The sequence below is a fragment of the Eptatretus burgeri genome, chromosome 5, assembly GCF_056783735.1.
Source record: "Eptatretus burgeri isolate ZD-2024b chromosome 5, Ebu_testis_v1, whole genome shotgun sequence".
Lineage (NCBI taxonomy): Eukaryota > Metazoa > Chordata > Myxini > Myxiniformes > Myxinidae > Eptatretus > Eptatretus burgeri.
This window is the reverse complement of record NC_140965.1, coordinates 63,575,981-63,601,256: the sequence shown is the minus strand read 5'-3', so window position 1 is coordinate 63,601,256 and position 25,276 is coordinate 63,575,981. Positions and strand designations below refer to the sequence as shown.

Sequence of the window (25,276 nt, the reverse complement as noted above, 5' to 3'; positions counted from 1 at the left end):
ATCTTTAATTTGGACCAACCGCCATTGTTACCACCACCAACCACCGCTTCACCACAACCGCCACGACCTTCACGTCACACCTCGCAACCGTCGCATCGCCACCGTTCTTGCGCCGCTTGTGGGTACCGGTGTTGGACTCGTGCAGGGCGCGCGCCGAACAGAGTGTACAAAACCACGGATTTTCTGCTTCAAAAACGGATCAAAAACGACACGCGCCCACTTTTGTGCCGTCCAATCGGTGAGCGAGGGGCGATTTGGCCCCACCTCCAGGGCGTTGGAGGGCGATCGATATATGCAAATTTATGGATCAAAAAGCATTCACGCCCACTTTTTCTCGGGCCAATGGGGAGCGAGGTGAAAGGTCGAAGGGAGGGGGTCAAAGCTGAGAGAGCGAAGCCACGGGGCTTATAAAAGCGACCGCGTTCGTCAGTCAAGTGAACAGAGAGTTAAGACTTCGCGGGCGGTGGAGTTGGCAAGAAGGAGCTGGTCGTCGTCGTGTGCGTTGGAGTCGGAGCGGAGGGACGGAGCTGTGGAGAGGCAGCGAGGGCAGACGAGGGGTGCTCGCGTCGTGCAGGGAGCTGCACCCCAGGGAGGCCGACAGCGCGACCTGGCCGAGGTGGAGACGCTCGTCGCGGGACTCGAGCCAGAGTAGGAATCCTCTATACCCCGAGCATCAGCAACCCCTCCTGTTTCCCCCCGTGCTGAGATAGTGCGACCAAGGGGGCCCCTTTCCCACCCCCTACCAGACACTGCCCGCGAGGCCCGCGGAGTTGAGGCACCATCGCCGCTCCGCGTCTCATCACCAGACGGGTAGGCCCGACCCGGTCTCGGCCTCAGGCCCGCCTCATCCTTGAGGGTTCTCTATTCTTTTCCTTGGTTTTGGGTATGTGTTGTCGGCGCCGTCTGTGAAGTAAAATTGTATAAGTGTTGCCGTGTGCTCGCGTAATCGGTATTAGATCTGCATTGTCGCATTTGCTTTTTGTGTAAATTGCATTGTGTTTTTATTTTCTATGTGCTTTTGGTGGAATTGTATATGTGCGCTTTCCGTTCATCGCGAATAAATGTGCTTTGTGTTGAACTGTTTCCCGCTTCGCTTCGTCATTTCCTTCATTGAATCCTCATCCTGCTTCACGTAAAGGGTTAGTAGTGGGCTGAATACGCCCGATAATTAATCGAACCGTCGAGGCCGACGATAACACCGCTCGGTTATCCCGATAGTACGGAACGGGTCGCTTAAGTGGCCCGTGTCCGAAGTCGACCTGCGGCGAGGTGCGATCGCCGGTCTACCCTCCGCGTGGGTACTTAGGTAGGTCGGGAATTTGGCGAGCAACCCTATCCCACGCGGGGGCTGATTGGCTCGATCGCGGTGAGACAGAAAGGTCCACCCGTGACTGGTTCCCGGCGTTAGTCCGAGAGGGTCACGACTGGATTGTCCGTCCGGTGGGCGACGTGCCGCGATTCGAGTTACGTGGCCGTCAGCACGCCGGCGGGCGCGAATCCGCAACAATATATATATATATATATATATATATATATATATATATATATATATATATATATATATATATATATATATATATATATATATATATATATATATATATATATTAGAGGAGAGGTCTTTAAAAAGCAGAGACAACTGACTTTCTTGCAATGTGAGAGCAGCAGATCTTGTGCTTTGGTATTATTATGGGGGATTCCAATAATGATGAAAGCTTTGGATTCCACAGAATCCAGGATTGAGAGAGATATGATGCTGGGGCCTCAGCCCATGGAGGAGAGCAATACTCCATTTTTGATCCATTGATCAGGCCAGGAGGCCATTGATCCTGGCCTCCTGTTCCAGCGATTCATTGTAGTGTCCAGGACAGGACATCTGTCTCGAGAGGAAGTGATGATATATGAGCTGAGTCCATACCCGTCACCCTTTTTGAGGACACAAAAATCTTGAGAAAGGCCGACAAGCCTCAACTAGCCCAAGCTATCAATGACTATTATAACAAGATACCATCAAGTGAAGCGACATCAGATGCTATCCCGAAGACTGAAAGATATGTGCTTGACGGAGGCTCCTTACTACGCAAGCTGAAGTGGAGCAGGGGAGATACCTATGGTAAAATAGCCAAGGCATATGCTGTCTTTACAAGTAAGCACTATGGGGCAACAACTGCTGTGTTTGACGGGTATGGGGCAGGTCCCTCGATAAAGGATAATGCACACCAGAGACAGGAAAAAAACCCATCAATTATATCTGGTTGTGAACTTCACCAGTGAAACCAAATTTGAAGGGAAGTAGAAAGAATTCCTTTCAAGGGGAAGTAACAAGCAACAACTAATCAGCTTGGTAAGTGATGAACTGAGGAGGGTGAGCTGTACGGTCATTCAGGCAGAAGGGATCATTGATGTGGACATCGCTGAAGCTGCAGCTGACACTGCATATGCACATTCCACCACACTGCTTGGAGAGGACACTGACTTGTTAATTCTTCTTCTCCAGATGGCAAACCACTGTATTTTAGATCAGACAGTCAGTCAAGAGGCATTCCAAAAGTGTACAACATCAATTAAATAAAGTGTGTTCTTGGCAGTGAGTTGTATACATAATTGGTATTTCTTCATGCTTTCACAAGATGTGATTCAACGTCCCATGTTTATGGTGTTGCAAAGAAATCAGCCTTCCAAAAACTCGTGAAAGGTGATTCAGTACTCCAATCCTGTTCAAATGCATTCACTTTACGAGGCAAGAACCGCACTGACAAAGAAAACCTCGGCAGCCAAGCGATGGCTGTTACGTTTGGTGGGAAAAGTACTGTACATGTTCTCTGGCAGCATTGTGTTATGATATACTCACTAAGAAAGTCGTCTCTGCAAAATAATTTGTTACGCCCAAACGTCTTCCCCCTACTGAGTCTTCCACCAAATTCCATTGTCTTAGGGTGTGCTTTCAGACCATGACATGGATGGGGATGGATAGTGATATTGATCCCTTGAATTGGAGTTGGAGACTTGAAGACAATGAACTTATACCCATAATGTCTGATATTAATGCTGCACCTGACATTTATTGAAAATGGTACATTGTAATTGCGCAACTGGTTGCAATCCCCCCCCCCCCCCCGTTGCATTTGCAAAAGATATGGGCTTCCATGTATTTCTGCATGTGGATCATGCCAACTTACGTCCTGTGACAATTCGCACAATCGGCTTTCAGAGGAACTCGAGGATAGTTTTGAGGACTAAACCAAGATGGTGAAAGTGACAGTTACCTTTTTACCCCTCAGCCCGAATTGGCAAAGGGGTATTGTCGTCATCGGCGTTGTCCGGGCGGGCGTCCGTCCGTCTGACAACTTTTGGTTTCCGTCAATTTCGAGGAGAATGCCTTGTCCGATTAAATCCATTTTTGCAGGGTATGTTGGAGTTGAGCAAAGGAAGGTTCCTTTCGAAAATGGGCGCGTTGCGATTTTCAATGTGGCCTCCATGGCAGCCATCTTGTCTGAGCGGGCGTCCGTCCGTCTGTCAACTTTTGGTTTCCGTCAATTTCGAGGAGAATGCCTTATCCGATTAAATCCATTTTTGCAGGGTATGTTGGGATTGAGTAGGGGAAGGTTCCTTTCAAAATTGGGCGCACTGCGATTTTCAATGTGGCCTCCATGGCAGCCATCTTGAAATTGGTTTCCGTCGATTTCGAGGAGAACGCCTTGTCCGATTAAATCCATTTGTGCAGGGTGTGTTGGGGTTGAGTAGAGGAAGGTTCCTTTCGAAAATGGGCGCGCTGCGATTTTCAATGTGGCCTCCATGGCAGCCATCTTGAAATTGGTTTCCGTTGATTTCAAGGAGAACGCCTTGTCCGATTAAATTCATTTTTGCGGGGTGTGTTGGGGTTGAGTAGAGGAAGGTTCCTTTCGAAAATGGGCATGCTGCGATTTTCAATATGGCCACCATCTTGAAATTGGTTTGTGTCAAGGGGATGAGGGGTTACGCCCGCTTTGCGGTGATATTTGTTTACTCTTGCATTTAGTATGTACGACTTGTACGTATAAGATTTTTCGCTGAATTTTTCAGCGTACTCTCTGAAATACATTATTCTGAAATATGTCAATAAAATTTACTCAAAAAAAACCTAATATTTGCATTCATTTGCCCTAAAACTGATTTACAGGTGATATAATATGGGAGTTATTGGTAGGTGCCTTCGTTCATGATTGTTGGCTGCCATCTTGATTTACGGATTTGATGGACCAAGTCATAAATCCATTGGCACCAATGAATTGCTTGACCTTTAAAACCCTTGGTTCGCTACCAAAATTATTGTTCTACACTGAATAATAAGGAAGTTACAGCCACCTTCCTGATTTTCAGGGTCAGCGGTGGCCATCTTGGAACTGCTCCAGTTTTAACCCACTTCTGGTGGTCAGATTGTGGTAGACTTTTTTTTTCTGTCGTTTAAAACACCCAGTAGGTAAGAAAGACACTGAAAAACCTTTTATTAGAATTTGTTGAGGGTCTGACGGTATATTGACCTGTTTATTTTCAGACCGAGTAGTTTTGATTGTATGTTCAAGGAAAGGCTTGGATCGACGAAGGATGCCCAGACTGTAGCGAGACTTGGAGGCAAGTTTTGTTATATTTATAACCCAGGGGAGATCATGGCTAATGCTGAAGTCTAGAAGTCAAAGGCACTGATCTCTTGTATGGGCTGACTATGGAAATATTGTTACGGATCTGGCAGCCATATTGCACACAACAGCCAGGTCCTATAGATCAGTTATATCGGGAAGTATGTGTTTCTAGGTAGGGTCCCGTCCTATGTTTAATGGGTGATTATAGTCAGGTTCCTTGCGTAATTTCGTTGGAATTTTTTGGAGAGTAGCAAACCTATAGATTTTTGAGAGGTTTAAAATCTATTTAAATAAAAAAATGATGTTTCACATTTTTTCAACTTTTGGAAAGGTCGTTTTGGGGTGAAAAACGCTTTTTTTTAATTCCAATTTAAAAAAAATCTGAAACGATACAAAATAACCAACTGATGATGGATTAGCGTTAAATGGCTAACAATGGATTTTATAAGATAATAAAATGTTGCATTTTGACTGTCGGTTGCCATGGAAACAGCGTTTTTGGAGTGGAATTGTCATTTTTTAATGTAGATATTTTTAAATTATATTTTCCATGGGATGGCCTAAATAATTGTTAATAAATATAGTGACCATGACTAACAACACATAATTATTATGATTTTCAAGTATTGGAACAGTTGGTTGCCATGGAAACTGCCATCTGTGCAATGAAACATTGGTGTGTCTGTTGTTCAATATCAGAAGGTTTCGACACCTTCAGTAGTAAAACGTTTGATTAAGTTTTTGTAGTTTGATGTATTGTAAGTGTGATCTTGTAGGGAACATAGGTGATGCCACATCGCGACGCCATGCCATCGCCTCAGGTTACGATTGCTGGGCATGGCATGACGTCGTGATGTGGCGCGGCGCGCGTCCAAGCACGTGCAGCACTATGACGTCATTTTCAGTTCACTTCGTTTATTCTCGATTTATTCATGACGGTTTACTTCAGAGCTTCGTTTCATCATATTCGGTTTTCAACACCTTTCTTCCTTTTTTCGGTAAGTTGTGATAGCCTTTGAGGCATATGTACCTTTTTGTCATTTTATGTTCTTCTGTATGGGGTAGGATTATGGTTTGAATGGCCACGGGGTTGGAGGTTTTAATTGCGTTTCCTGTTAGGCGAGGAGTTGGAAGTCGGGCAGTCGTCATGTTAGAGCTATGTGTTTATCCTTTTTCTATTATTTCGGGTTGATCTTTAAATATGTCCATATGTGCTGGTTCGTGCTTTCATTTATCCGGAAAGAAAGTCACCATCAATGTAATCAGTCACTGACGTATTTTGTTCCATTAGATTAACTGCTGTATAATAGGATAGGATTAGGTTAGCTTTGTGCACAGGGGTTGGAATTACAGAGGAGTCTATTTGGAGTTTCTATTTAGTTTACTGGCATGTAGTTAGCGCGTATTGTTGATTTCCCACTCATCTCTGCTTTTATTTTATTTAAGTAATTTTACGTCTTAGTAGCGGTTTTTATTTTGGATTCTAATAAAGTTCTATCATTGCGACATTTACCCTCATCTTCCGTTTAAATCACATAAGTTTAGGTCAATAGATTAGTCAAAGAAAATAAGGATGTTGTTTTTCTCATCTATTTGCTTTTTATTACCCCTCAGCCCAATTGGGCTAAGGGGTATTGTCGTCACAGGCGTTGTCCGGGCATCTGTCAACTTTTGGTTTCCGTCAATTTCGAGGAGAACGCCTTGTCCGATTAAATCCATTTTTGCAGTGTGTGTTGGGGCTGGGTAGAGGAAGGTTCCTTTCGATAATCAGCGCAATTCGATTCTCGGCTAGGCCACCAGGGGGCCAAAACTGAAAACCGAGAAATGGCTATTTCTCCTGAACGAATGGCTGGATCATCGCCAAAATTTTATCACAGATATATCTGATGAGGATGCACGATATATAACCCGGGTTTTTGATTCGACCTACTTTTCAAGGTCACAGAGGTCAAAGTTCATACTTCGGTGTCCAGGCATCCGTCAACCTTTGGTTTCCATCAATTTCGAGGAGAACGCCTTGTCCGATTAAATCCATTTTTGCTGGGTGTGTTGGGGTTGAGTAGAGGAAGGTTCCTTTCGAAAATGGGCGTGCTGCGATTTTCAATATGGCCACCATCTTGAAATTGGTTTGCGTCAAGGGGCTGTCTGTGTCTGTTTGTGGTGAGGATGTTGAGGTCGTGGAGAGATTCACTTACCTTGGCAGTGATATTCATGTCTCTGCTGGCTGCGAGTCAGAGGTCAATAGACGTCTGGGTCGGGCCTGGGGAGTCATGGATTCACTGGATCATGGGGTGTGGCGCTGCCGGTACCTTTGCGGGAGGACGAAAGTCCGAGTCTTCAGGTCCTTGGTACTTCCAGTCTTGCTCTATGGGTGCGAGACTTGGACTCTGACCAAGGATCTGAGATGGAGACTTAATTCCTTTGGTACCAGGTGTCTTCGGAGAATCCTTGGCTATCGCTGGTCGGATTTTGTGTCCAACGAGCGGTTGCTGAGAGAGACTCGGATGAGATTTGTTACCTGCATAGTCCGTGAGCATCAGTTGCGGCTGTATGGACATGTGGCTCGTTTTCCTGATGCTGATCCTGCTCACCAGATTCTCTCAGCGAGGGAGTCTCATGAGTGGAGGAGGCCAGTGGGCCGACCACGTGCCTCATGGTTGCAGCAGGTTGACCATCATCTCAAGGAGATGGGGATGGGCCTGGCATCTGCCTGGGGGATGGCCAGACGGAGGCCCCTGGAGTACCGGCGGAAAGTGGACGCAACGACGCGCTGTTCTGGCACATGCTCCCATACCTGACCTGACCTGACAAGGGGCTGAGGGGTTACGCCTACTTTGCGGTGCTATTTTTATGGTGATGAATGTTATTTGTGCCCTTGATATGGCCCTAGACATAGGCACAGCCCGAGTTCTATAGGCTGTATCACGTTTGATAGATTTGACATTCATGAGCTGACGATATTCTCACCTGATACGGATGTTCTGGTTCTTGCCATAGCAAACTATCATCTCCTGCCAAGACACACATCTATCTCAATGGCATCTATCATTGTCAAAATTGAGCCAATCTGGAAGGCCTGGGTGAGGAGAGAGCCCAGGCATTGCCAGCCTTCCACGCATTCACAGGTGCCGATAATACTGGGCGGTTCGCTCGACATGGTAAGGCAAAGTGGTTCCAGTGCTACTTGAAGGCCGATGACGACATGGTAGATGCCTTTGCTATGCTCTGTAAGGATGCTGAACTGTCAGAGGACCTATACACAACTTTAGGAAGATTTGTCTGTTCCGGTTATTGTCCAAGTTGTGTCAATATTTCCAGCATCCCTGAACTTCGGTGGTATCTCTTCTGTAAGAACATGGCTGAGAATGACAAGTTACCACCAACTGTCGGTGCTCTGAGGCAGCATATCATGCGGGTACATATCCAGGCATACGTTTGGGGTCAAGCAAACATTTCTTGATCCATTAAAGAATGTCTTCCACAAGGACACGAGTGGTCAACTCAAACCGACAACAACAGACATTCTCCCTACACCAAAGGCAATTATCGAGATGATAAGTTGCCAGTGCAAGACAGAATGTTCATCACAGAGATGTTCCTGCAGGGCCAAGAACTTAACATGCACTGATCTTTGCATGTGCAGCACTTCGTGTGAGAATGACGAGGACTCAAACATTGAACGGCATGACCACGATCGTGATGATGACGATGGCAATGATGAGTGACATTAGAGCCAGTGATGCCAATTGGCTACAAACTCATATTTGACATTAAGTTCATTTCACTGATCACCATATTCCTGTGTTACTTGTTTCATGATTTGAAAGCAATACATTACATAAATGGTAATTTGATAAAATGATAGCTGTTTCCATGGCATTGCTCAAAATTCAGATATATGTATTCTATATTAAGAACTGTCCTCGAGTTAACAATTATGCATCATCAGTTGCTTGCTTGCGATTAATTTTGAATTTTCAGAGCTGAAATTAAAAAAAACGGGTTTTTACCCCAAAACGACCTATTTGACCACATTATACGCATTGAAAAAATGTGAAACATGGATTTTCTGTTTTCGTATTGTTTAAGCTTTCCAAAAATGTTGGGGTTAGCTGCTCTCCAAAAAATTCCAACAAACGTTAAATTATGGACACAAGGAACCTGACTATTAATTGTACATGCGCTGTGAATTATTTTATAGTTAGGAGTTTTACACCGCTAACAACAACGACAACAACGCCCATCTTCACTTCTTCACCACCAACAACTACAGCTACTACTACTAAATTCATTACAACAACGCCACCTTCCCGCGCTCGACCGGTCGCCATTACGCACGTGTTTTGGCTGAGGACGTGGGCGGAGCCTTCGTTGCCTCGGGTCGAAGCTCCGCTCCGAGGAGGGGAAGAGAGCGTTTCCTCCAGCCAATGAACGGAGGGCGGGCACCACACGCGTACCCCAGCCAATCGGGAGGCCACCACGAGTCGCCTGACAACCCACCGTCCAATCAGGAGGTGAGTGTCAGGGAGAAGAAGCCCCTCCCTCCTCAAGAGGAGAAGTGTGGTGCTCGTGGCAGGAGCGTTCTGCAGATGGTGTGCTCGTGGCAGGAGCATTCTGCAGACGGTGTGCTCGTGGCAGGAGCATTCTGCAGACGGTGTGTTCGTGGCAGGAGCGTTCTGCAGATGGTGTGCTCGTGGCAGGAGCGTTCTGCAGACGGTGTGGTTTTCGGGACCAGCGTTTGGGAGACTGAGATCGTGGCATTTGCCGAGCAGCCTGTCATCGTGTGCGAGACATTTCTTGTGGGAAAGGACATTTCAATTCAGACATTTCCAACCTGGCATCCAAAGCCAGTGAGTGGTTGTCGACGAGGTTCTGCAGACGGTGTGCTCGTGGCAGGAGCGTTTGCCAGAGGGTGATCGTGGTGATTGTGGCGCAGTCTGTGGTCGTCGAGGAGCGGTCTAAGACACTGGTGATCGTGGTTGAGCGGCCTCGTTTGTGGGCCATGGACTTCGGGTCGTGGATTCGGGTCCCACCGTGGTGGTTTCGGAGTCGGTGTGGCCACGCTAAGCGGACAGGTACCCCGGCACGGCTTGACCGAGATAGACCCACGGCGTCCAGTTCGTGTGTGTGTGTGTGTGTGTGTGTGTGTGTGTGTGTGTGTGTGTGTGTGTGTGTGTGTGTGTGTGTGTGTGTGTGTGTGTGTGTGTCTGGGCCCCGTCTGTTATTTGAGCTGTTTAAGTGTTTTCTTTTCATATTACATTTCTTTTATTCGTGATAACTCTGCTCTGTGTCTCCCCTCCCCGATTATTGTTATAAATAAATCCCTTTGGTGAAATGTTCCATCTCGTTTCTGTGTTTCTTTCATTGGCTTGGCATGCTCTGTATTGAGAGATAGCGAGGATAAATTGTTAATTTGGTCCGGCGCGGCTCTGGTAACTCCGCTCGGTTATGCCGGATCCGAGTCGTTACCTGCGACTCGGATCGGACAGAGTCGTCTGAGGGTGTGGTTCCCCGGTAGTTAGACTATGGGTATTTAGGTATATTGAAATTAGGCAATTAACCCTACCCCACGCCGTCGAAGTATTGGCGACCACGGTCCTTTAAGTGACCCGTCGGCTCCGGAGTTATCCAGAGTTATCCGGGGTGACGACCTATAAATTCCGGGTGTTCCGTGGAGCCGACTCTACTGCTCCCTCCAGCGGTCATGCTCGCCACCGATACCCGGCTCCACAACAATATATAGGTGGGTTGCACCGTTCCTTCCAGAGCGACAAGTTGAGACTGATATTTTCCAAGATTGAACGGTGCATGCATTCCATTCATCAGATCTGCATCTAATCAATTTCAGATCAGCAGAATGATGCAGCTGTTGATTGCGTATCAGTTGGATGGGGTGCTGTATTACACAGTGTGGAGTCATCAGCAAAAGTAAAGACAGGGTTTTTCAGAGCATCAGTGAAGTCGTTGGATCGATAAGGAACAAGAACGGGTCTCAAACACTTCAAGTCTCCAATGTCAGAGGAGAGAAGAGAGTTCCATTTATAGCAACACGGTGACCGTGAATGGAGGAAGTCAAATCTAGGAATTAGGGTGGCCTTGTATGCTACAGGTAGAGACTTTGGCAAGCAAAGCAGGATTCCAGACTCTTCAATGCCAGACATATGTCCAGGGAAACTGCCCTGACTTATTGCTTGAAATTAATGGCTCTGACCATTGCTGAGAGAGAAGCAGCAGAATTTCCAGCGTTGAGTGACCAGGATGGAATCAAAACTGACTGGCAGAGATCAGTCAATTTGAAAACGGCAAATATTTGACATCTGTACCAATGATGGATTCCATTACTTTGCTTATACTGTAAATGGAAGCAATTTTGATTTGCTGATTTGCAGATATTATTTTTTTCTTCCTTGTGGATGAGAATGGATTTACTGTGGATTGTGGATTCCTTGTGGAAATCCTTGTGGATTTACTGACTGCCAGGGAGACGGGAAACGGATATTGGAGAACAACAGGCTGGAGAAAGGATTGCAATGGTGGAATTGTTTTCTTCCTATAAAAAGTGGTGGCACTGGTTTAAGATCAAAAACTTATAATATTGTTACGGTTCTAGGAACCGTATGCATACAAACATAGAGTTGTCCCGAAGTCAGTTATTCCGTTAAGTATATGTGTAGATAGAACCCCTCCCTGTGTTTAGTGGGAAATCAAAGGGGTGCGTTGCGATGTTTTTTGTATTTATATTAATAAATCTTTATATCCCCTCCATTATGAACCACAGTACCTTCCTCTCGCATGGGCTGAACAAACGCTCACTCGTTCGCCTACTCGCCCAACCGGCGACTCGCTGTTCGAGGCAAAATCCTCTTGCAGTAGTTCCTTTTTGGCGAGTCCGCACGTGTGGAGTGGGCGGGCTTCCCGGTATGGCCGAAATCCTACCCAGAAAGGGTGGCCCCATGGAAGCCCCGTCCAATCAAGGTGGACAGTGACGTCAGCTTCACCAAGGCCCCTCCCCGATGAGGAAAATCTATAAAATTACGACACCATCCTCAGGGTAGAGTGCTGAGAGAGTCGGAGCATTTGTGCTGAGAGGGTGAGCGAGTGAGCTGGAAAGTGAGTCGTCTTGGGAGTAAGCTGGAAACCCTGATCCTCGCCTTGGACTCCGATCTACTCGACCCGGGCTCTTTCGCAGACACGGTCTCCACACGAGCGGCCGTGGACCAAGCCGCACGACCATTGACAGGTGCTGCACCACGGAGAACCTCTTCCCCCGGAACTCAGGTACCGAGCACTGCGACCTCAACTCCTCCCTCCCTGGCTGAAAAAGTCCTTTGCCGTTCAACTGTGTTTATTTTATCCGAGTGCGTGTCTGAGTGTGTGGCGCCGTCTTTAAGTAGAAACTGTATAAGTTATTCGAACCTTGTAAATTTTGCCTGTATTATTCTCGGGACAAGTCTGCTCTGTGTCTGCTTTCTAAGTTGCTGTAAAATCGTCACACTACATCTCTCTCATCTTCCCCTGCATAACACCCCAATAAACCTGTTACCTGTACCACATAACTTTCCTCACTTTATTGTAAATAAATTATTGTAGAAATGTTCCCAGTTCGTTTTTTCCTTTATTGGTCCAGCATGGTTCGGATCTGAGTTTAAGCTTGGTCTTTATTCCCGATATTCTGTTCATTCGAGCCGGTACGTCCTCGGTAGTTCCGCTCGGCTGCATCCGAACCAGAAAGGTAGTTGGTCGTTGGTGGAGTGATCCGGTTCGGGCAAGACGTACCGAGGGCGTGGTTCCCCGGTAGACGACACCACGTGGTTAATTAGGTGAATTGGTTCGAGACGAAAAGACCCTACGCTACGCGGTGGAGGTATTGGCGTCCACGGTCGGTTAAGCGACCCGCCGCATCACGGAATTGTCCGTGAGTGACGGCCTACAATTCCGGGAGTCTGGTGGGAGACAACGTAACTTCCCCCACCTAGTGGTCGTTCTCGCCACCGGATCCCAGCCCGCAACAGTATTATTGCGTGCAGTGGCAAGGAGGAAGGCAACTAAGAAACACAGATTTTCTGTGTGGCAACATGGATCGAGACCTGTTTGTTAAGCTCCAGAAACTTAGCTTTGATGTGGCATGGGATATTAAATGCAGAGAGATAACAGAGTACTTTTCTGATAAAGGCAGTCAAGTTTTGTTTCACTACCATGTGAAGTCCAACCTTGCTGGGGATGAGCTCATGAGGCAAGTACACGATGATCAATCTGCATAACATCTCAGAGTCTCTTCTGAATGACCCGCAGGTTCGACTTTGCATATCAAACTTATGTTGCTTTTATTATAGAAGTTCCAGGTCGGGGAGAGGGGACTTTCTGGTCTTAGAGCTTATTCGGGGATGTTCCATGCCTCGATGGTGTCAAGGATGTTTCTTATGGCGCAGGAGCTGGATGTGGCTTTCAGAACCATGCAGAAGAAGTGTCTCACTGCTCCACTAATCTCCTGATTGAACTATTCACAGTGATATGTACACTCATTAAGACACCTCGTGGGGCAGATAACAGCAATTTTTGAGAGGAATCGTGCAAAGATGATACAAGCATTAAATTTGGCACATTTGTTCTCCAGGGGATTCTAATCAAATCTGCCCGATTGGCCATTTGAAAATCCAAATTTTGAAAAATTTGAAAAAAAAAAATCTTCAAAAAAGTCAATATCACGAATCAATGTTGGTTGCTAGCTGAGATTGGTGAATGTTTCAGAAACATCATCAAAGACGTTCCAAGTCTGCCATGCAGTTTTATTCCCTTTACCGCGGAAGGCAGACACGATGTCACATCCAGTGAACGCATGCAAGTATGGGATCCCTCCAGCTTTCTCAGGCCCGATTGCAGAAACTACCTCATGGACTGGAATCTATCGTACCTTGGCTCCTTGGTCAAAGGCAATCCACATGTTCTCAAGACCTAGTTCCTGTAAGGATGGCAGTACAGATATTGCTATAACTAGTACGTCCATGTCATTAGCCTTAATGATAATGGACTTGCTTCCATCCATCGTTGCATCCCTGGCGTGTACAAATATTCGTGTGTCAGCTTCTTCATGACAACATGGAGACACAGCATCCAGTGACTTCCTTGTGTTGCTAATGGCATCTTCTCCTTTTGTGACAATGACTGTGCTTGTCGTCTGTGCTTTACACATCTTTTCCACAAGGAAGTGAAACAGCTCAGTCTTGTTGCTGTCATCTCGAAGAAAGCTTCTCCAGTTACTTGGGGTCTTACTGGTTCCTGTCACTCTTCTTATGATTCCTTGCCCCCTTTTCGACCTTGCCTCAGACTTCAGACTTGACTTCTTGTACACATCAAGCACTACATCCACCCTCTCGTACCTGGCACCATAGGATTCCACCTTTGGGATGATGTCTTCTTTTGCATAGTCATCAAATTTCTTTGAAGTGCGTGGAGGTAGGGCATTGATAAGTGCTGAGCCATCAATGATGACTGCATCTCCCCTTGGTTCTCTGTCTGGGATGTTCACTTGCGCTTCAAGAATCTCAGCCAGCTGTGACTTCCAATTTTTTTGAAGTTTTTTTTTCAATTATTTTCAAAATTTGGATTTTCAAATGGCCAATCGGGCAGATTTGATCAGAAAGCCTTGCAGAACAGAAATGCCAAATTTGATGCTTGTATCATAATTTGCATGATTTTTCTACTGTCTACTACAACTGCACTAACCACTCTTTAAGGTCTTTCATAAGATTCTGGGGAATGGGACATTATCATCTTCAATGCTTCAGGGAATGCTGGTGCTGATTTCAAAAAAAGAATATCTTATGCAGAATGGTAATTGCCATTATCATCTTACCAGGTTCTTTTCCAGGTTGACAGTTTGTCATTCTTGTTGTCCACCAGCTGTCAATTCTTCTTGCTGCATGTCCAGCCCAGTTTCATTTCAGTTTTTTTGATTGTGACCAGAATATCAAGGACTACCATATGTCTTTTTTGGGAATACACAATGATTGTAGTTTCCTTTTCAGATACAAGGGCAGTTTCATGTCATTTTAAAATTTTCCACATGTTGCCCATCCTGCTCCAGGACATCTCTTCACATCTTCAAAGTGATCGTATTTATTTGCATGAGTTGTCAGAACGAAATGTATTTTTGCACAGCGAATGAACATGAATGTTGTCTTCATCATATGCCTTTTTAGTGCTATATCTTGACTTCAAATTGCATTCTTCCATCATGATTTTCAGTTCTTCAGCATTGTTTGTAATTAAAACAATGGCATATACAAATTGTAGGTGGTTTAGTGCTTCTCCATTGACATTTCTTAATTTTCCCAATATAGCTGTTGGAACACTCCTATGCATGCAGTGAACAATATTGGTGATATCGTAATCTTCTTCTCTGACACATCTTTCAATCTTGATCATGCCACTAAGGTCCAACACAGTATACTTCGCTTGATATATTGATATATTTGGAGTCATGTATTTCAGTGAACTTTGCCTGGTTTTAGAGTTTTTACAGTAAATATCCTACAATACCCAGCCTACAATGGAAGGTCTCCCATCCGTTACCCACCAGGCTCAGCACTTTAAGCTTCCAGGATCTGACTAATTTCATAGAGTCATTTTATCCCATCGTTTTTGACGTTTTTGCTTTCTGCAGCATGAAGTTATTACAATTAAATTGAAGCCTGGTGTTGGCTCAGTGGTTAGGGTGGTGGCTTGGGATCCTAGGGTCCTGAGTTCAAGCCCTGTCAGCTGCTGAATTAATACACCAGGGGGTTGACTCAGCCTGTCATCCTTCTGAGGTCGGTGAAACGAGTACCAGTTCCAGTGTGTATACTGGTAGAGGGGCACTGCATCAGCGACACAGTCGCACCTCAAGAAATGATAGCTACCCGGCAACTAAGCTGCCATACGACCACCACCACAATTACATTTTTAGCTTATCTGGAAGTGAAATTCCAGGGAAAACATTTTCATTGTGCACCATCCGTCCGTCTGTCCGTCTCCTATTTCAACTTCTCCTGCCAAACTGCTGGGTGGATCCGGCTGAAATGTGGCAGCAACGTTTTGCTCCAAACTGGCAATGAGGATTGCAAAGCTCATTGTGGTCACATTACTTTAAGTAGGTCAAAATGGCCGAAATAGTAAATTTCTTCAAAAATCTTCTTTCACAGACCCATGAGTCAGAATGCTATCAAATTTAGGTTACAGCATAAGGACAAGGTCCTAATGTTAAATTGCAGAGACCATGCCAATCACATGACCGGAAGTGTGTCAAAATGGCCATCATGTAAATTCCTTCAAAAATCATCTTCTCTACACCCACCAGTCAGAATGCTACCAAATTTAGGTAACAACATTAGGCCAGGGCCCAGATAAGCTACAGGTCCTGTAGTCCTATTTTTAGCTTATCTGGAATTTAAATTCCAGATAAGGTATTGTCATGGCGCAGCGTCGTCCGTCCATCTGTCCTCTGTCCCTCCATCTCCTATTTAGACTTCTCCGGCCAAACCACTGCGCTGATCTGCCTGAAATTTGGCAGCAACGTTCCGCTCCTGACTGGTAATGGGAATTGTAAAATGTTTCGGTCACGTGACTATAAATAGGTCAAAATGGCCGAATTAGTAAATTTATTCAAAAATCTTCTTCTTCAGACCCACCAGTCAGAATGCTACCAAATTTGGGATACAACATTAGGCCAGGACCCAGATAAGTTACAGGTCCAGTGTTCCTATTTTTAATTTTGCAGTGGCAGCAGTGTCAGACGATATTTGTTCAAATTAGTATTTCTGCTGGAATCATGTTTTGTTTTAGTTTGCTTCTTGTTTTTTTTTTTTTTTTTCATTCAATCTCTAGTCAACCAGGTGTGTTTTTTATTGCAAGTAAAAAAACATCGTTTATACAAAGTTCAAAACAACTTACAATCGATTATAAAAATGCAGAAAAACATTTTTTCAAAGCCAATGACTAAAATACAAACTTTTCACATGAGATTGATGGAAACTCATTATACCAGCCATATATTTGTACTTCAAATTGATGAATGAATGTCAAACCTACCAATGCACTCGTCGTCCATCAGTTTGTATCCAGTAATACAACCGCACTGATAACTACCAAGGGTGTTAATGCATAGCTGGTCACAGGAATTGGCACGATCACATTCGTTCATATCTGTATATAGACAAACACTGGGGGTTAAAATCAGGTATGGAAATGTATATGTTTATTGATATAAACAAGAGCGAGAAACACATTGCAAGATATGTCCCCTACCAGTCCCAATGAAGGTTCGTTTATTTGGGCAGTGTGTAATGGTGCATTCGATTCCGAAAATAATAAAAATAACACGATGTACACCCACAAAGCAAAAACATACTCTCAGCTTATGTGCATTTATAATACATCATGTTATATACCTGGGATCATTCCAATTGCACTAGGACATGGACTAACACCCAGGCCTGAGGCCTGCCAATTTGTGCTACTTCATGCAATGGTAGCACATGATTCTATTGGGGTGGAGTCAGGGCAGCTGAACCAGCTTACCATACGTCCAGTTCTTCCCGGGCATGTCCTTATTTTCGGTCCTTAAATATACATCCGGCCAGGTTTTTTTTTTTTAAATACCTAAAAATGGTAGTGTATGTGTAACCAATCATCTTCAAAATCACACACCGAGTTAATTGGCCTCCACCTGTGTTAAATTGTAGTGATTCTGATTATTTTTGAATTAAATCAGCTATTCCTGTAGGTTTCCACTGCCGGGTAGTGCATTTCACAGCAAAGACTCAACCATGAGCACCAATGAGCTTTCAAAAGACCTCTGGAATAAAGTTGTGGAAAGGCACAGATCAATGTATGGGTATAAAAATATTTCAAAGTCCTTGAATATCCCTTTGAGCACAGTCAAGACAATCTTTAAGAAGTGGAAGGCATATGGTACCACCAAGACCCTGCCTAGATGAGGCTGTCCCTCCAAACTGGATGACCAAGCAAGGAGGATACTGATCAGAGAGGCCACCAAGAGGCGAATGGAAACTTTGAAAGAGCTACATGCCTTGATGGCAAAGACTGGTCACTGTGTGCATGTGACAACAATATCCCAAGCATTCCACAAGTCTGACCTGTACTGCAGGGTGGCAAGAATGAAGCCATTACTCAAAGAAGCCCACCATGAGTCCCGTTTGAGTTCTACAAAAAAAACACTCCTGGAGATTCTGAAGCCATGTGGCAACGAGTTTTGTGGTCTGACGAATCCAAAGATGGAACTTTTTGGCCTAAATGCAAAATGTTAGGTTTGGTGCAAACCCAACACAGCACATCATCCAAAGAACACCATCTCTACTGTGAAGCATGGTGGTGGCAGCATCATATTATGGGGATGTTTCTCATCAGCAGGGACTGGGACACTTCTCAGGACAGAAGGGAAAATGGATGGAGCAAAATACAAAAAATCTTTGAGGAAAATCTGCTGCCCTCTGCAAGAAAGCTGAAATTGGGACGGAAATTCACTTTTCAGCATGACAATGACCTGGAGTGGCTAAGAAACAAAAAGACAAGCCGGTAGGCGACATGGGTGGTCGCTAGACTAAGGCAAATTTGAAATATGTAGATAAGAGATCACATCAGATGGCATTTTTGCCGTTCGTTGTTCCATATAGGAACATGACAAGCAACTGTCCATTCATCATTTGTGTTCGATTCCCTAACCCTACGTTAGGGAATCCCAACGCGAACGTTGGGGTGAAAGCATATAGTAAAATAATTGCATACTATTCACACAGTTGTAGACGGATCAGGCTGAAAATTTTTGACAAAGAGGTTGATTGCAGTGCGCATAAAAGGGTGGAAGCAGATTTTTGATTTTCTAAAAAAAATTTTTTTTCGGATTTTCGAAAAAAAATTCAAAGTCCCGTTGCTCGGCAACGGTGGCGTCCATAGCAACGGTGCTCAAAAGCATAAAACGAGATCCTGGTATGAACCTACCAGTCAAGTTTCATCAAAATCGGTTGACTCCTCTGGCCTCCAGAGCTGTCCATTACATACAAACAAACAGACAGACGGAAAACCTGAGAAAAACGGTAGTCTAGCGACCACCCAATAAATGTCCTTGAGTGGCCCAATCAGAGCCCTGACCGAAATTAAATCAAAAATCTGTGGCATGATTTGAAGATTGCTGTCCATTAACGCTCCCCATGCAACTTGACTGAGCTTGAACAGTTTTGTACAGAAGAATGGGCAAATATTGCCCAATCAATGTGTGCAAAGTTGATAGAAATCTATCCCAACAGACTCACAGCTGTAATTGCTGTCAAAGGTGCTTCCACCAAGTATTAACTTCGGGAGTGGACACTTATCCAACCAAGATATTCTCATTTTGTATTTTTAATAAATTTTCTGAAATTTGTTTTTCACTTGGAAGTTGTGGGTTATGATGTGTAAATAAAGGTGAAAAAAGTCTGATTTAATTCCAGGCTATAAGGCAACAAAATGGGAAAAGTTTGAAAGGGGGTGTAGACTTTCTGTAGAGGATAAAGGGAGTAAAATATAGATCAGTTGTGTCATTAAAACCTATTTACATAAGCAGAATGGAATCTATGTGGAAACGACAGGGAACATGTCGAAGGATGTATCAGGTGTGATTATCGTTATTCTCCTCCCCCCTCCATATGTGTCAGCTCCACTCTTCCCCCCTTTCCCTTCTTGACCCCCTTCCCCCTCCCCTGATCATCACTCTGTAATCTGTCCTATTTGTCTGTCCTGCTTCACAGAATGACTTTCCTGAACCCTTGCGGCTGTGTGCAAAGACCACTATGGTTACACCAGCATCGGGGAGCGTGTGACTGTACGGTTTGGTCTGTGTGCAGGGCCAATGAATAGACAGTCTGGGGGAGGGGAAGTGGGCATGGAGGGGCATGGCGTTGTGAACAAAAGGGGAGAATCATTGTCGGCATTTGGAGTTGGAAGTCCGTGCCAGCAAGCAAGGGTGTGCCGCCGACTGCAGCAGGATCCTGGGCCAGGACCAGACCCAAAGGCAGGACAGAACCCAGAGCCAGGACTGACTTCAAGTGCCACGAAAGACCCCAAACCAGCTCCAGTGGGTTGCTGCAAATCCCTGTTTTATACCCTCACCTTTGAAAATCTGTCTTCATGTTCTTTTTAAGTGTTCGCTCGGCTGTTGACACTAGTTTTGGCGGAAGATGTCAGCTCAATGGCCTTAGCTGCCAGCCGAGTCAGCAAAGCATCGGGGGGTAGGTATCGTGAAAGGGTCACCCCGCCCTCAGACCGGACCAACGGACCAATGGTGAGTGAGAGGGGAGTGGTGCAGCAAAAAACAAAGCACGACCCAGAGTTGATAAAAAGCAGGGGTACAGGTGGAAGTGGGAGAGTCATCTGAAATCAATGATTCACTGACAGGAATACTGAGAGGGGGGAGAGGGGTGTGGGAGAGAGAGAGGGGGAGAGTGAGGAGGTAGAGGGGGAAAGAGAGAGGAGGGAGGAGCAGAGGAGGAGTGATGAGGAAGGGAAAGTTAGGGGGTAGGGGAAGGGAAAACAGTGAGAGGTGAGAGGAAGGGAAGGCAGACGTTCAGTGGAGCGTTAATTACCATTCACACTGTCTCATCAAAATGCTTCTGGGCAATTCCGCAGTTAGTAACGTTACATTTTAGGGACATTCTCATTATTTAGATAAGAGTCCTTTCTCTATCTGTGGATGTAAAGTCTCATTAATGTCACCAGAGATCAACCTAGTCTAGACGTAGAACAGAGCAAAGAATGAAATCATTTCATGAAACATTCTAGAAGAAAGAACTGCTTTTAATGCCGGTTAGTAACGTCCTTTTTTTGTAACGTTACTAACCGGCATTAAAAGCAGTTCTTTCTTCTAGAATGTTTCATGAAATGATTTCATTCTTTGCTCTGTTCTACGTCTAGACTAGGTTGATCTCTGGTGACATTAATGAGACTTTACATCCACAGATAGAGAAAGGACTCTTATCTAAATAATGAGAATGTCCCTAAAATGTAACGTTACTAACTGCGGAATTGCCCTTCTGCATAGTATAACAGTGAAGATGGAAACAAAATAATGTCTGAAATCTATTTTTACCGATTATACTAAAAATACCGCCCAGAGATAAACACCGCCTGGACATGTCCAGAGATAAACACAGTCTGGAGACAAACACTGCCTGGACATGTCCAGAGATAAACACAGTCTGGAGACAAACACTGCCTGGACATGTCCAGAGATAAACACAGTCTGGAGACAAACACTGCCTGGACATGTCCAGAGACAAATATCACCCAGACGCATCTGGAGCCAAACACGGTCTGGACACATCCAGAGCCAAGCTGTCCCGAGACAAACACTGCTCGGACATGTCCGGTGACAAACTCCCATCTGGACACGTCCGAAGACAAACTTCCATCTAGACACGTCCTGAGACAAACTCCCGTCCTGAGACAAACTCCCATCTGGATGCGTCCAGAGACAAACTCGTGTCGGGAGACAAACACCGCCCGGACGCGTCCAGAGACAAACCCCGCCCGGACGAATCCGGAGACAAACCCCGCCTAGACGCGTCCAGAAACAAATCCCGTCCGGAGACAAACTATGTTGTATACGTACATCTCATGCATGCCCATGTATACATGCATATAAATTACTAACACTGCACACCAATATTGTTAATGACAATACATTTAAGCATCATTGTGGTTTAAGGAAATATTTAATTTTTTAAAAACTCCACATGCTTGTATTAGATCAGTAAAAGTGAGTCTGACATATTAATGAACATTTAGAAAGGTAAAGGATGCCTGGAGTTCAGATGCTGGAGCAATATAAAATAGATTTAGTATATAGCTCGAGACAAAAGTATCAATGGCAAAAAGAAAGCCACCGATGCAAACATACCTTTGCACACATCTTGCTTGTTTTCATTCTCATAGCCAGGATCGCAAACACATTTCCAATTTCCTGAACTTGGTTCTTGAATGCAATGGCCACCAATACCACAATACATATCTTCGCACACATCATGGGCTGAAAATAAAGCAACAATATGTTCATGTAATTAATTCATTCATTTCATATGCAGCCTGTGTCTGCTGGTTATATCATTGCTGGGAGTGCAGGTGTGCCACTGATGTAGTGCCCCCTGCAGGATAGGGCAGGAATCTGGAATTTTGCCAGGGTGCCAGCGATAGCTTGCCTCCTTTTCACAAAGGACACTGTGGGATCTTAACATCCATCAACTAATGCTGACAGATGGGACGGCACACACGTTGATGCCTTGCTCTGTCTGTGAAACACCAGGATGACAGTTTTTAACTGGTTCGAGATTCAAACCTCGGTTAGACATCTCAGAGGCGAGTGTGCATACCTCGAGGCTCGGGTCTAGGCCATTCTGCCAGCCCATGTAATTACCCCGCACACGCGAAGCGAAATGTGGGGTTAAGCAATTGGTTCATGTCCGTCCGCCTGTCTGCCCATCTTATCAGTTTATGATCGTCAGTTTATGATCGAGGAAAAACTTGTTTAAATTGAATGTTATATTTTGAACATGAATCAGAACATTAATAGGAAGACAAGTTTGCTGTTTTACCATACTCTGGCTCTGATTTTATCCCATTCGCACATGTGCAGAGAAGAGTGAGATCATTCTTTTCACTCTGTCTGCCTGCCTGGCAGTCAAAAAAAATTGAAAATAATTTCAAACAGGAAAATTACTGTTTAAGGAAAGGACATGTTATAAAGGACACAAACAACAGGCATGAATAACTAATGTAACGTGTTAGGGTGATGTAATAGACAACTAGCATAACCCGCGCTCTGCGCGACATGTTGGGGTGGGTGTGTTTGAGAAATGAACTGTTGCAGAGTATCAGTAGTAATTTTACTTTAATGCAGTAAGTGGAATACGATTTCACTGTTTCAGAACCATTTTATTTACTTATTTTGTACCATGCACCTCATATGGTATTTGAGATAATGTAAGCCGAATATCACGTTACTCGAGCACAGAACAAAGTCGAAGATAGCGCGACACGAAACCACAAACTCGGAAATAATATACAAGATGGGTAAAACAGCAGTATAACCCGGAGTTAATTAATTTATACGAAGTTTACAATCTTTATTCCATTTCAATTGATTATTACTGTATATACTTGAACACTGAAGAACAGAAATTGCCTTCATAATACTTCCAAGAACCTCCAGTTTTACAGTACTTGGACATGTTATATAGGGTGGTGTCTGTAATAGTAACTGTCAAGCACAGCCCCTGGGATGTTGGTGTGGCAAGTGAGAGGGTGCAGTATTGGGGTGAAGAAGAGGCTGCCGATATGGCTATGTATGATGAGATTGATGCTGCGTTCTATGGTGATCAATAAAGCCTCCATCTCCTAAACTGTGATTCAACATCATCTTATTGCAGTGTACTGTATAAGGGTGGTGTACAAGACTGCTTCAGTAGTGCTAAACTTTTGAGTTTTTTTTTAACGGTTGTTAAAATCAGTTCTATATATTGTCGTGTCCGGGGGGGGGGGGGTAAAGACCGACCTGGACGAATAGCCAAATGATTTCCCTTGGAAACGAACAGCCAAATTCTTCGGAGAATAATGGCGCGCACAGGATGGAGGGCGGCAAGGACACATCGCAGATGGGGGCACACGGGTTTTCCTCGAACCCACAACAAATAGACTGGCACAAGCAATCTTAATAAACAAAGGTTTAATGACATAAATCAAAACGGGATAATAATGAAATGTGACGTGAACTAAACCCAATTTCGAAGCGCCTCCACACAGACAGTTACAAAAACGGACAAGGGGAAAAGATAAAACAAAATAAAGATCCCTCCTTTATTCTGGCACTTAGCTTTGGGTCCAGAAGTGGTCTCTTATGAGCTTGGGCGATCGAATCCACTTCCTGCACGGAAAGCTCGCAAAATGGTGCCCAGCCGCTCTCTGGGTGGGAAGTGTACAGAAGGTAGTTCGTGCAGATGGTCTCGTTAAAGGCCAAGGAACCGCCGTACAGTTTCTTTTCATGATCGCACTTGCCGATGCCACTCCTCTGCAAAATGGTGCCACTTTCTTCCCTGATGGCACAATACAAGGCTCCAAGACGGTCTCACACGACTCAGCCGAACAGTCAATGGCTACCATCTTTCTCCATCGTGCGAACAAATTCGCCACAGTACGAACACGAGAATTGTGCAGCCTTCTTCACCATGTTGAGGAGAAACCAGTGAGCGATATCTTTTTTGCCTGCAATCTGTACCTCACAGGACCTCCCTTCACTCTCCTGTCTAGTGTCCCAACCGCCGATCCTGACTCAATCCTCATCTCTTTCTGATCCTCTCAACTTCACTCCCATCCACCCCAGGGGCATGGTCTCGCTAGTTCTCGTTCCTGGAGGCGGGATTTTCGCCTCCTTGGAAATGCCCAACTCAGTTGTTGTTGTTGTTCGAAGGACATAATTCCTTTTTTATCTTCGGTCTTGAAATGCAAAAACATAGGAAAAGCTCACAGAGGGCAATCGCATATAATACTGGGAGAAATTAACCTAATTCAATACAGTACCACCCCCCATTTGGTGATAAGTAACAACTTAAGCCGACAGTTTCCCAACTTAAGTTACATAAAAATATCTCCTACCCGTCCATGGACCTCAGCTACCCTGTCATCCTGGAGTTTGGCAACATCCAGCCTTGGCTGGGATGTTTTCTGTTTGTCTGATTGTCACACGATTTTTGGCCACAGTTTTCAAGCAATCATTCTGAAATTGCTTATATTAGTAGTTTACTGGCCAAGGACAACAATGCTTAATTTTGGTTTAAAATCCGCATCTGGATCTGAGAATTTCAAAAGTGATTCTTCACCATTGAGAGGTGGAGCCAAAAACGATATATAGCACAATATCTCAAAACTTTATAGTTGGATTCGGACAAAACTTAGTGGACAGGTTGGGTATGTGACAAGGACGAATCGACTCCATTTTGGTGAAGATCCCAATCCGGATCCGGATGCGAGAATGATTTGATTTCAAGTGATTCTTCACCATTAAGAGATAGGGGCAAAAACGATATATAGCACAATATCTGAAAAGGTGATGGATGAATTCACACGAAACTTGGTGGACAAGTTGGGAGTGCCACAAGGAAGAATTGATTCAATTTTGGTGAAGATCCACATCCAGATCTGAATACGAGAATTATTTCATTTTTAACTGATTCTTCACCATTGAGAGATGGGGCCAAAAACGATATTGCATGATATCTCAAAATGTTGTCTACGGATTCGGATGAAACTTTGTGAAAGGTTGGGTGTGTGAAAAGGACTGATTGATGAAATTTTGGTGAAGATCCGATTCGAGAATTTTCTAAGTGATTCTTCACCATTGAGGGATGGTGCCAAAAACGATTTATCGCACAATGTCTCAAAAGATGATGGATAGATTCCGCAGAAACTTTGTGGACTGGTTGGGTGTGTGAAATGGACTAATTGATTCGATTTTGGTGAAGATTCGAATCCTGATCCGGATTTTTAAAGTGATTCTTCACCATTGAGAGATGAGATGCACAGATGAGCCGCTGATGCAATGCCCCCTGTTACCAGCAAGTTGGTACTCATTTCGCCAA

General features: G+C 44.6%; 2 protein-coding genes across 5 annotated transcripts in view; one reads left to right on the top strand and one right to left on the bottom strand.

Annotated features, from left to right (window-relative positions):
* Positions 1-25,276, top strand: part of LOC147026554 (leucine-rich repeat and calponin homology domain-containing protein 1-like) — a 295,928-nt gene that overhangs the window by 42,767 nt on the left and 227,885 nt on the right. The window lies entirely within an intron of this gene.
* The window catches only part of LOC147026557 (protein lin-12-like), a 126,868-nt gene that overhangs the window by 35,448 nt on the left and 66,144 nt on the right, over positions 1-25,276 (bottom strand). For all 4 annotated transcript variants that reach the window (XM_085882070.1, XM_085882071.1, XM_085882068.1 and 1 more), the window contains 2 exons: positions 21,547-21,675; positions 16,686-16,799 (listed from right to left, as the gene is read on the bottom strand). In XM_085882070.1, coding sequence (XP_085738196.1) covers positions 16,686-16,799; positions 21,547-21,675 — 243 coding nt within the window. The remainder of the gene's footprint in view (positions 1-16,685; positions 16,800-21,546; positions 21,676-25,276) is intronic.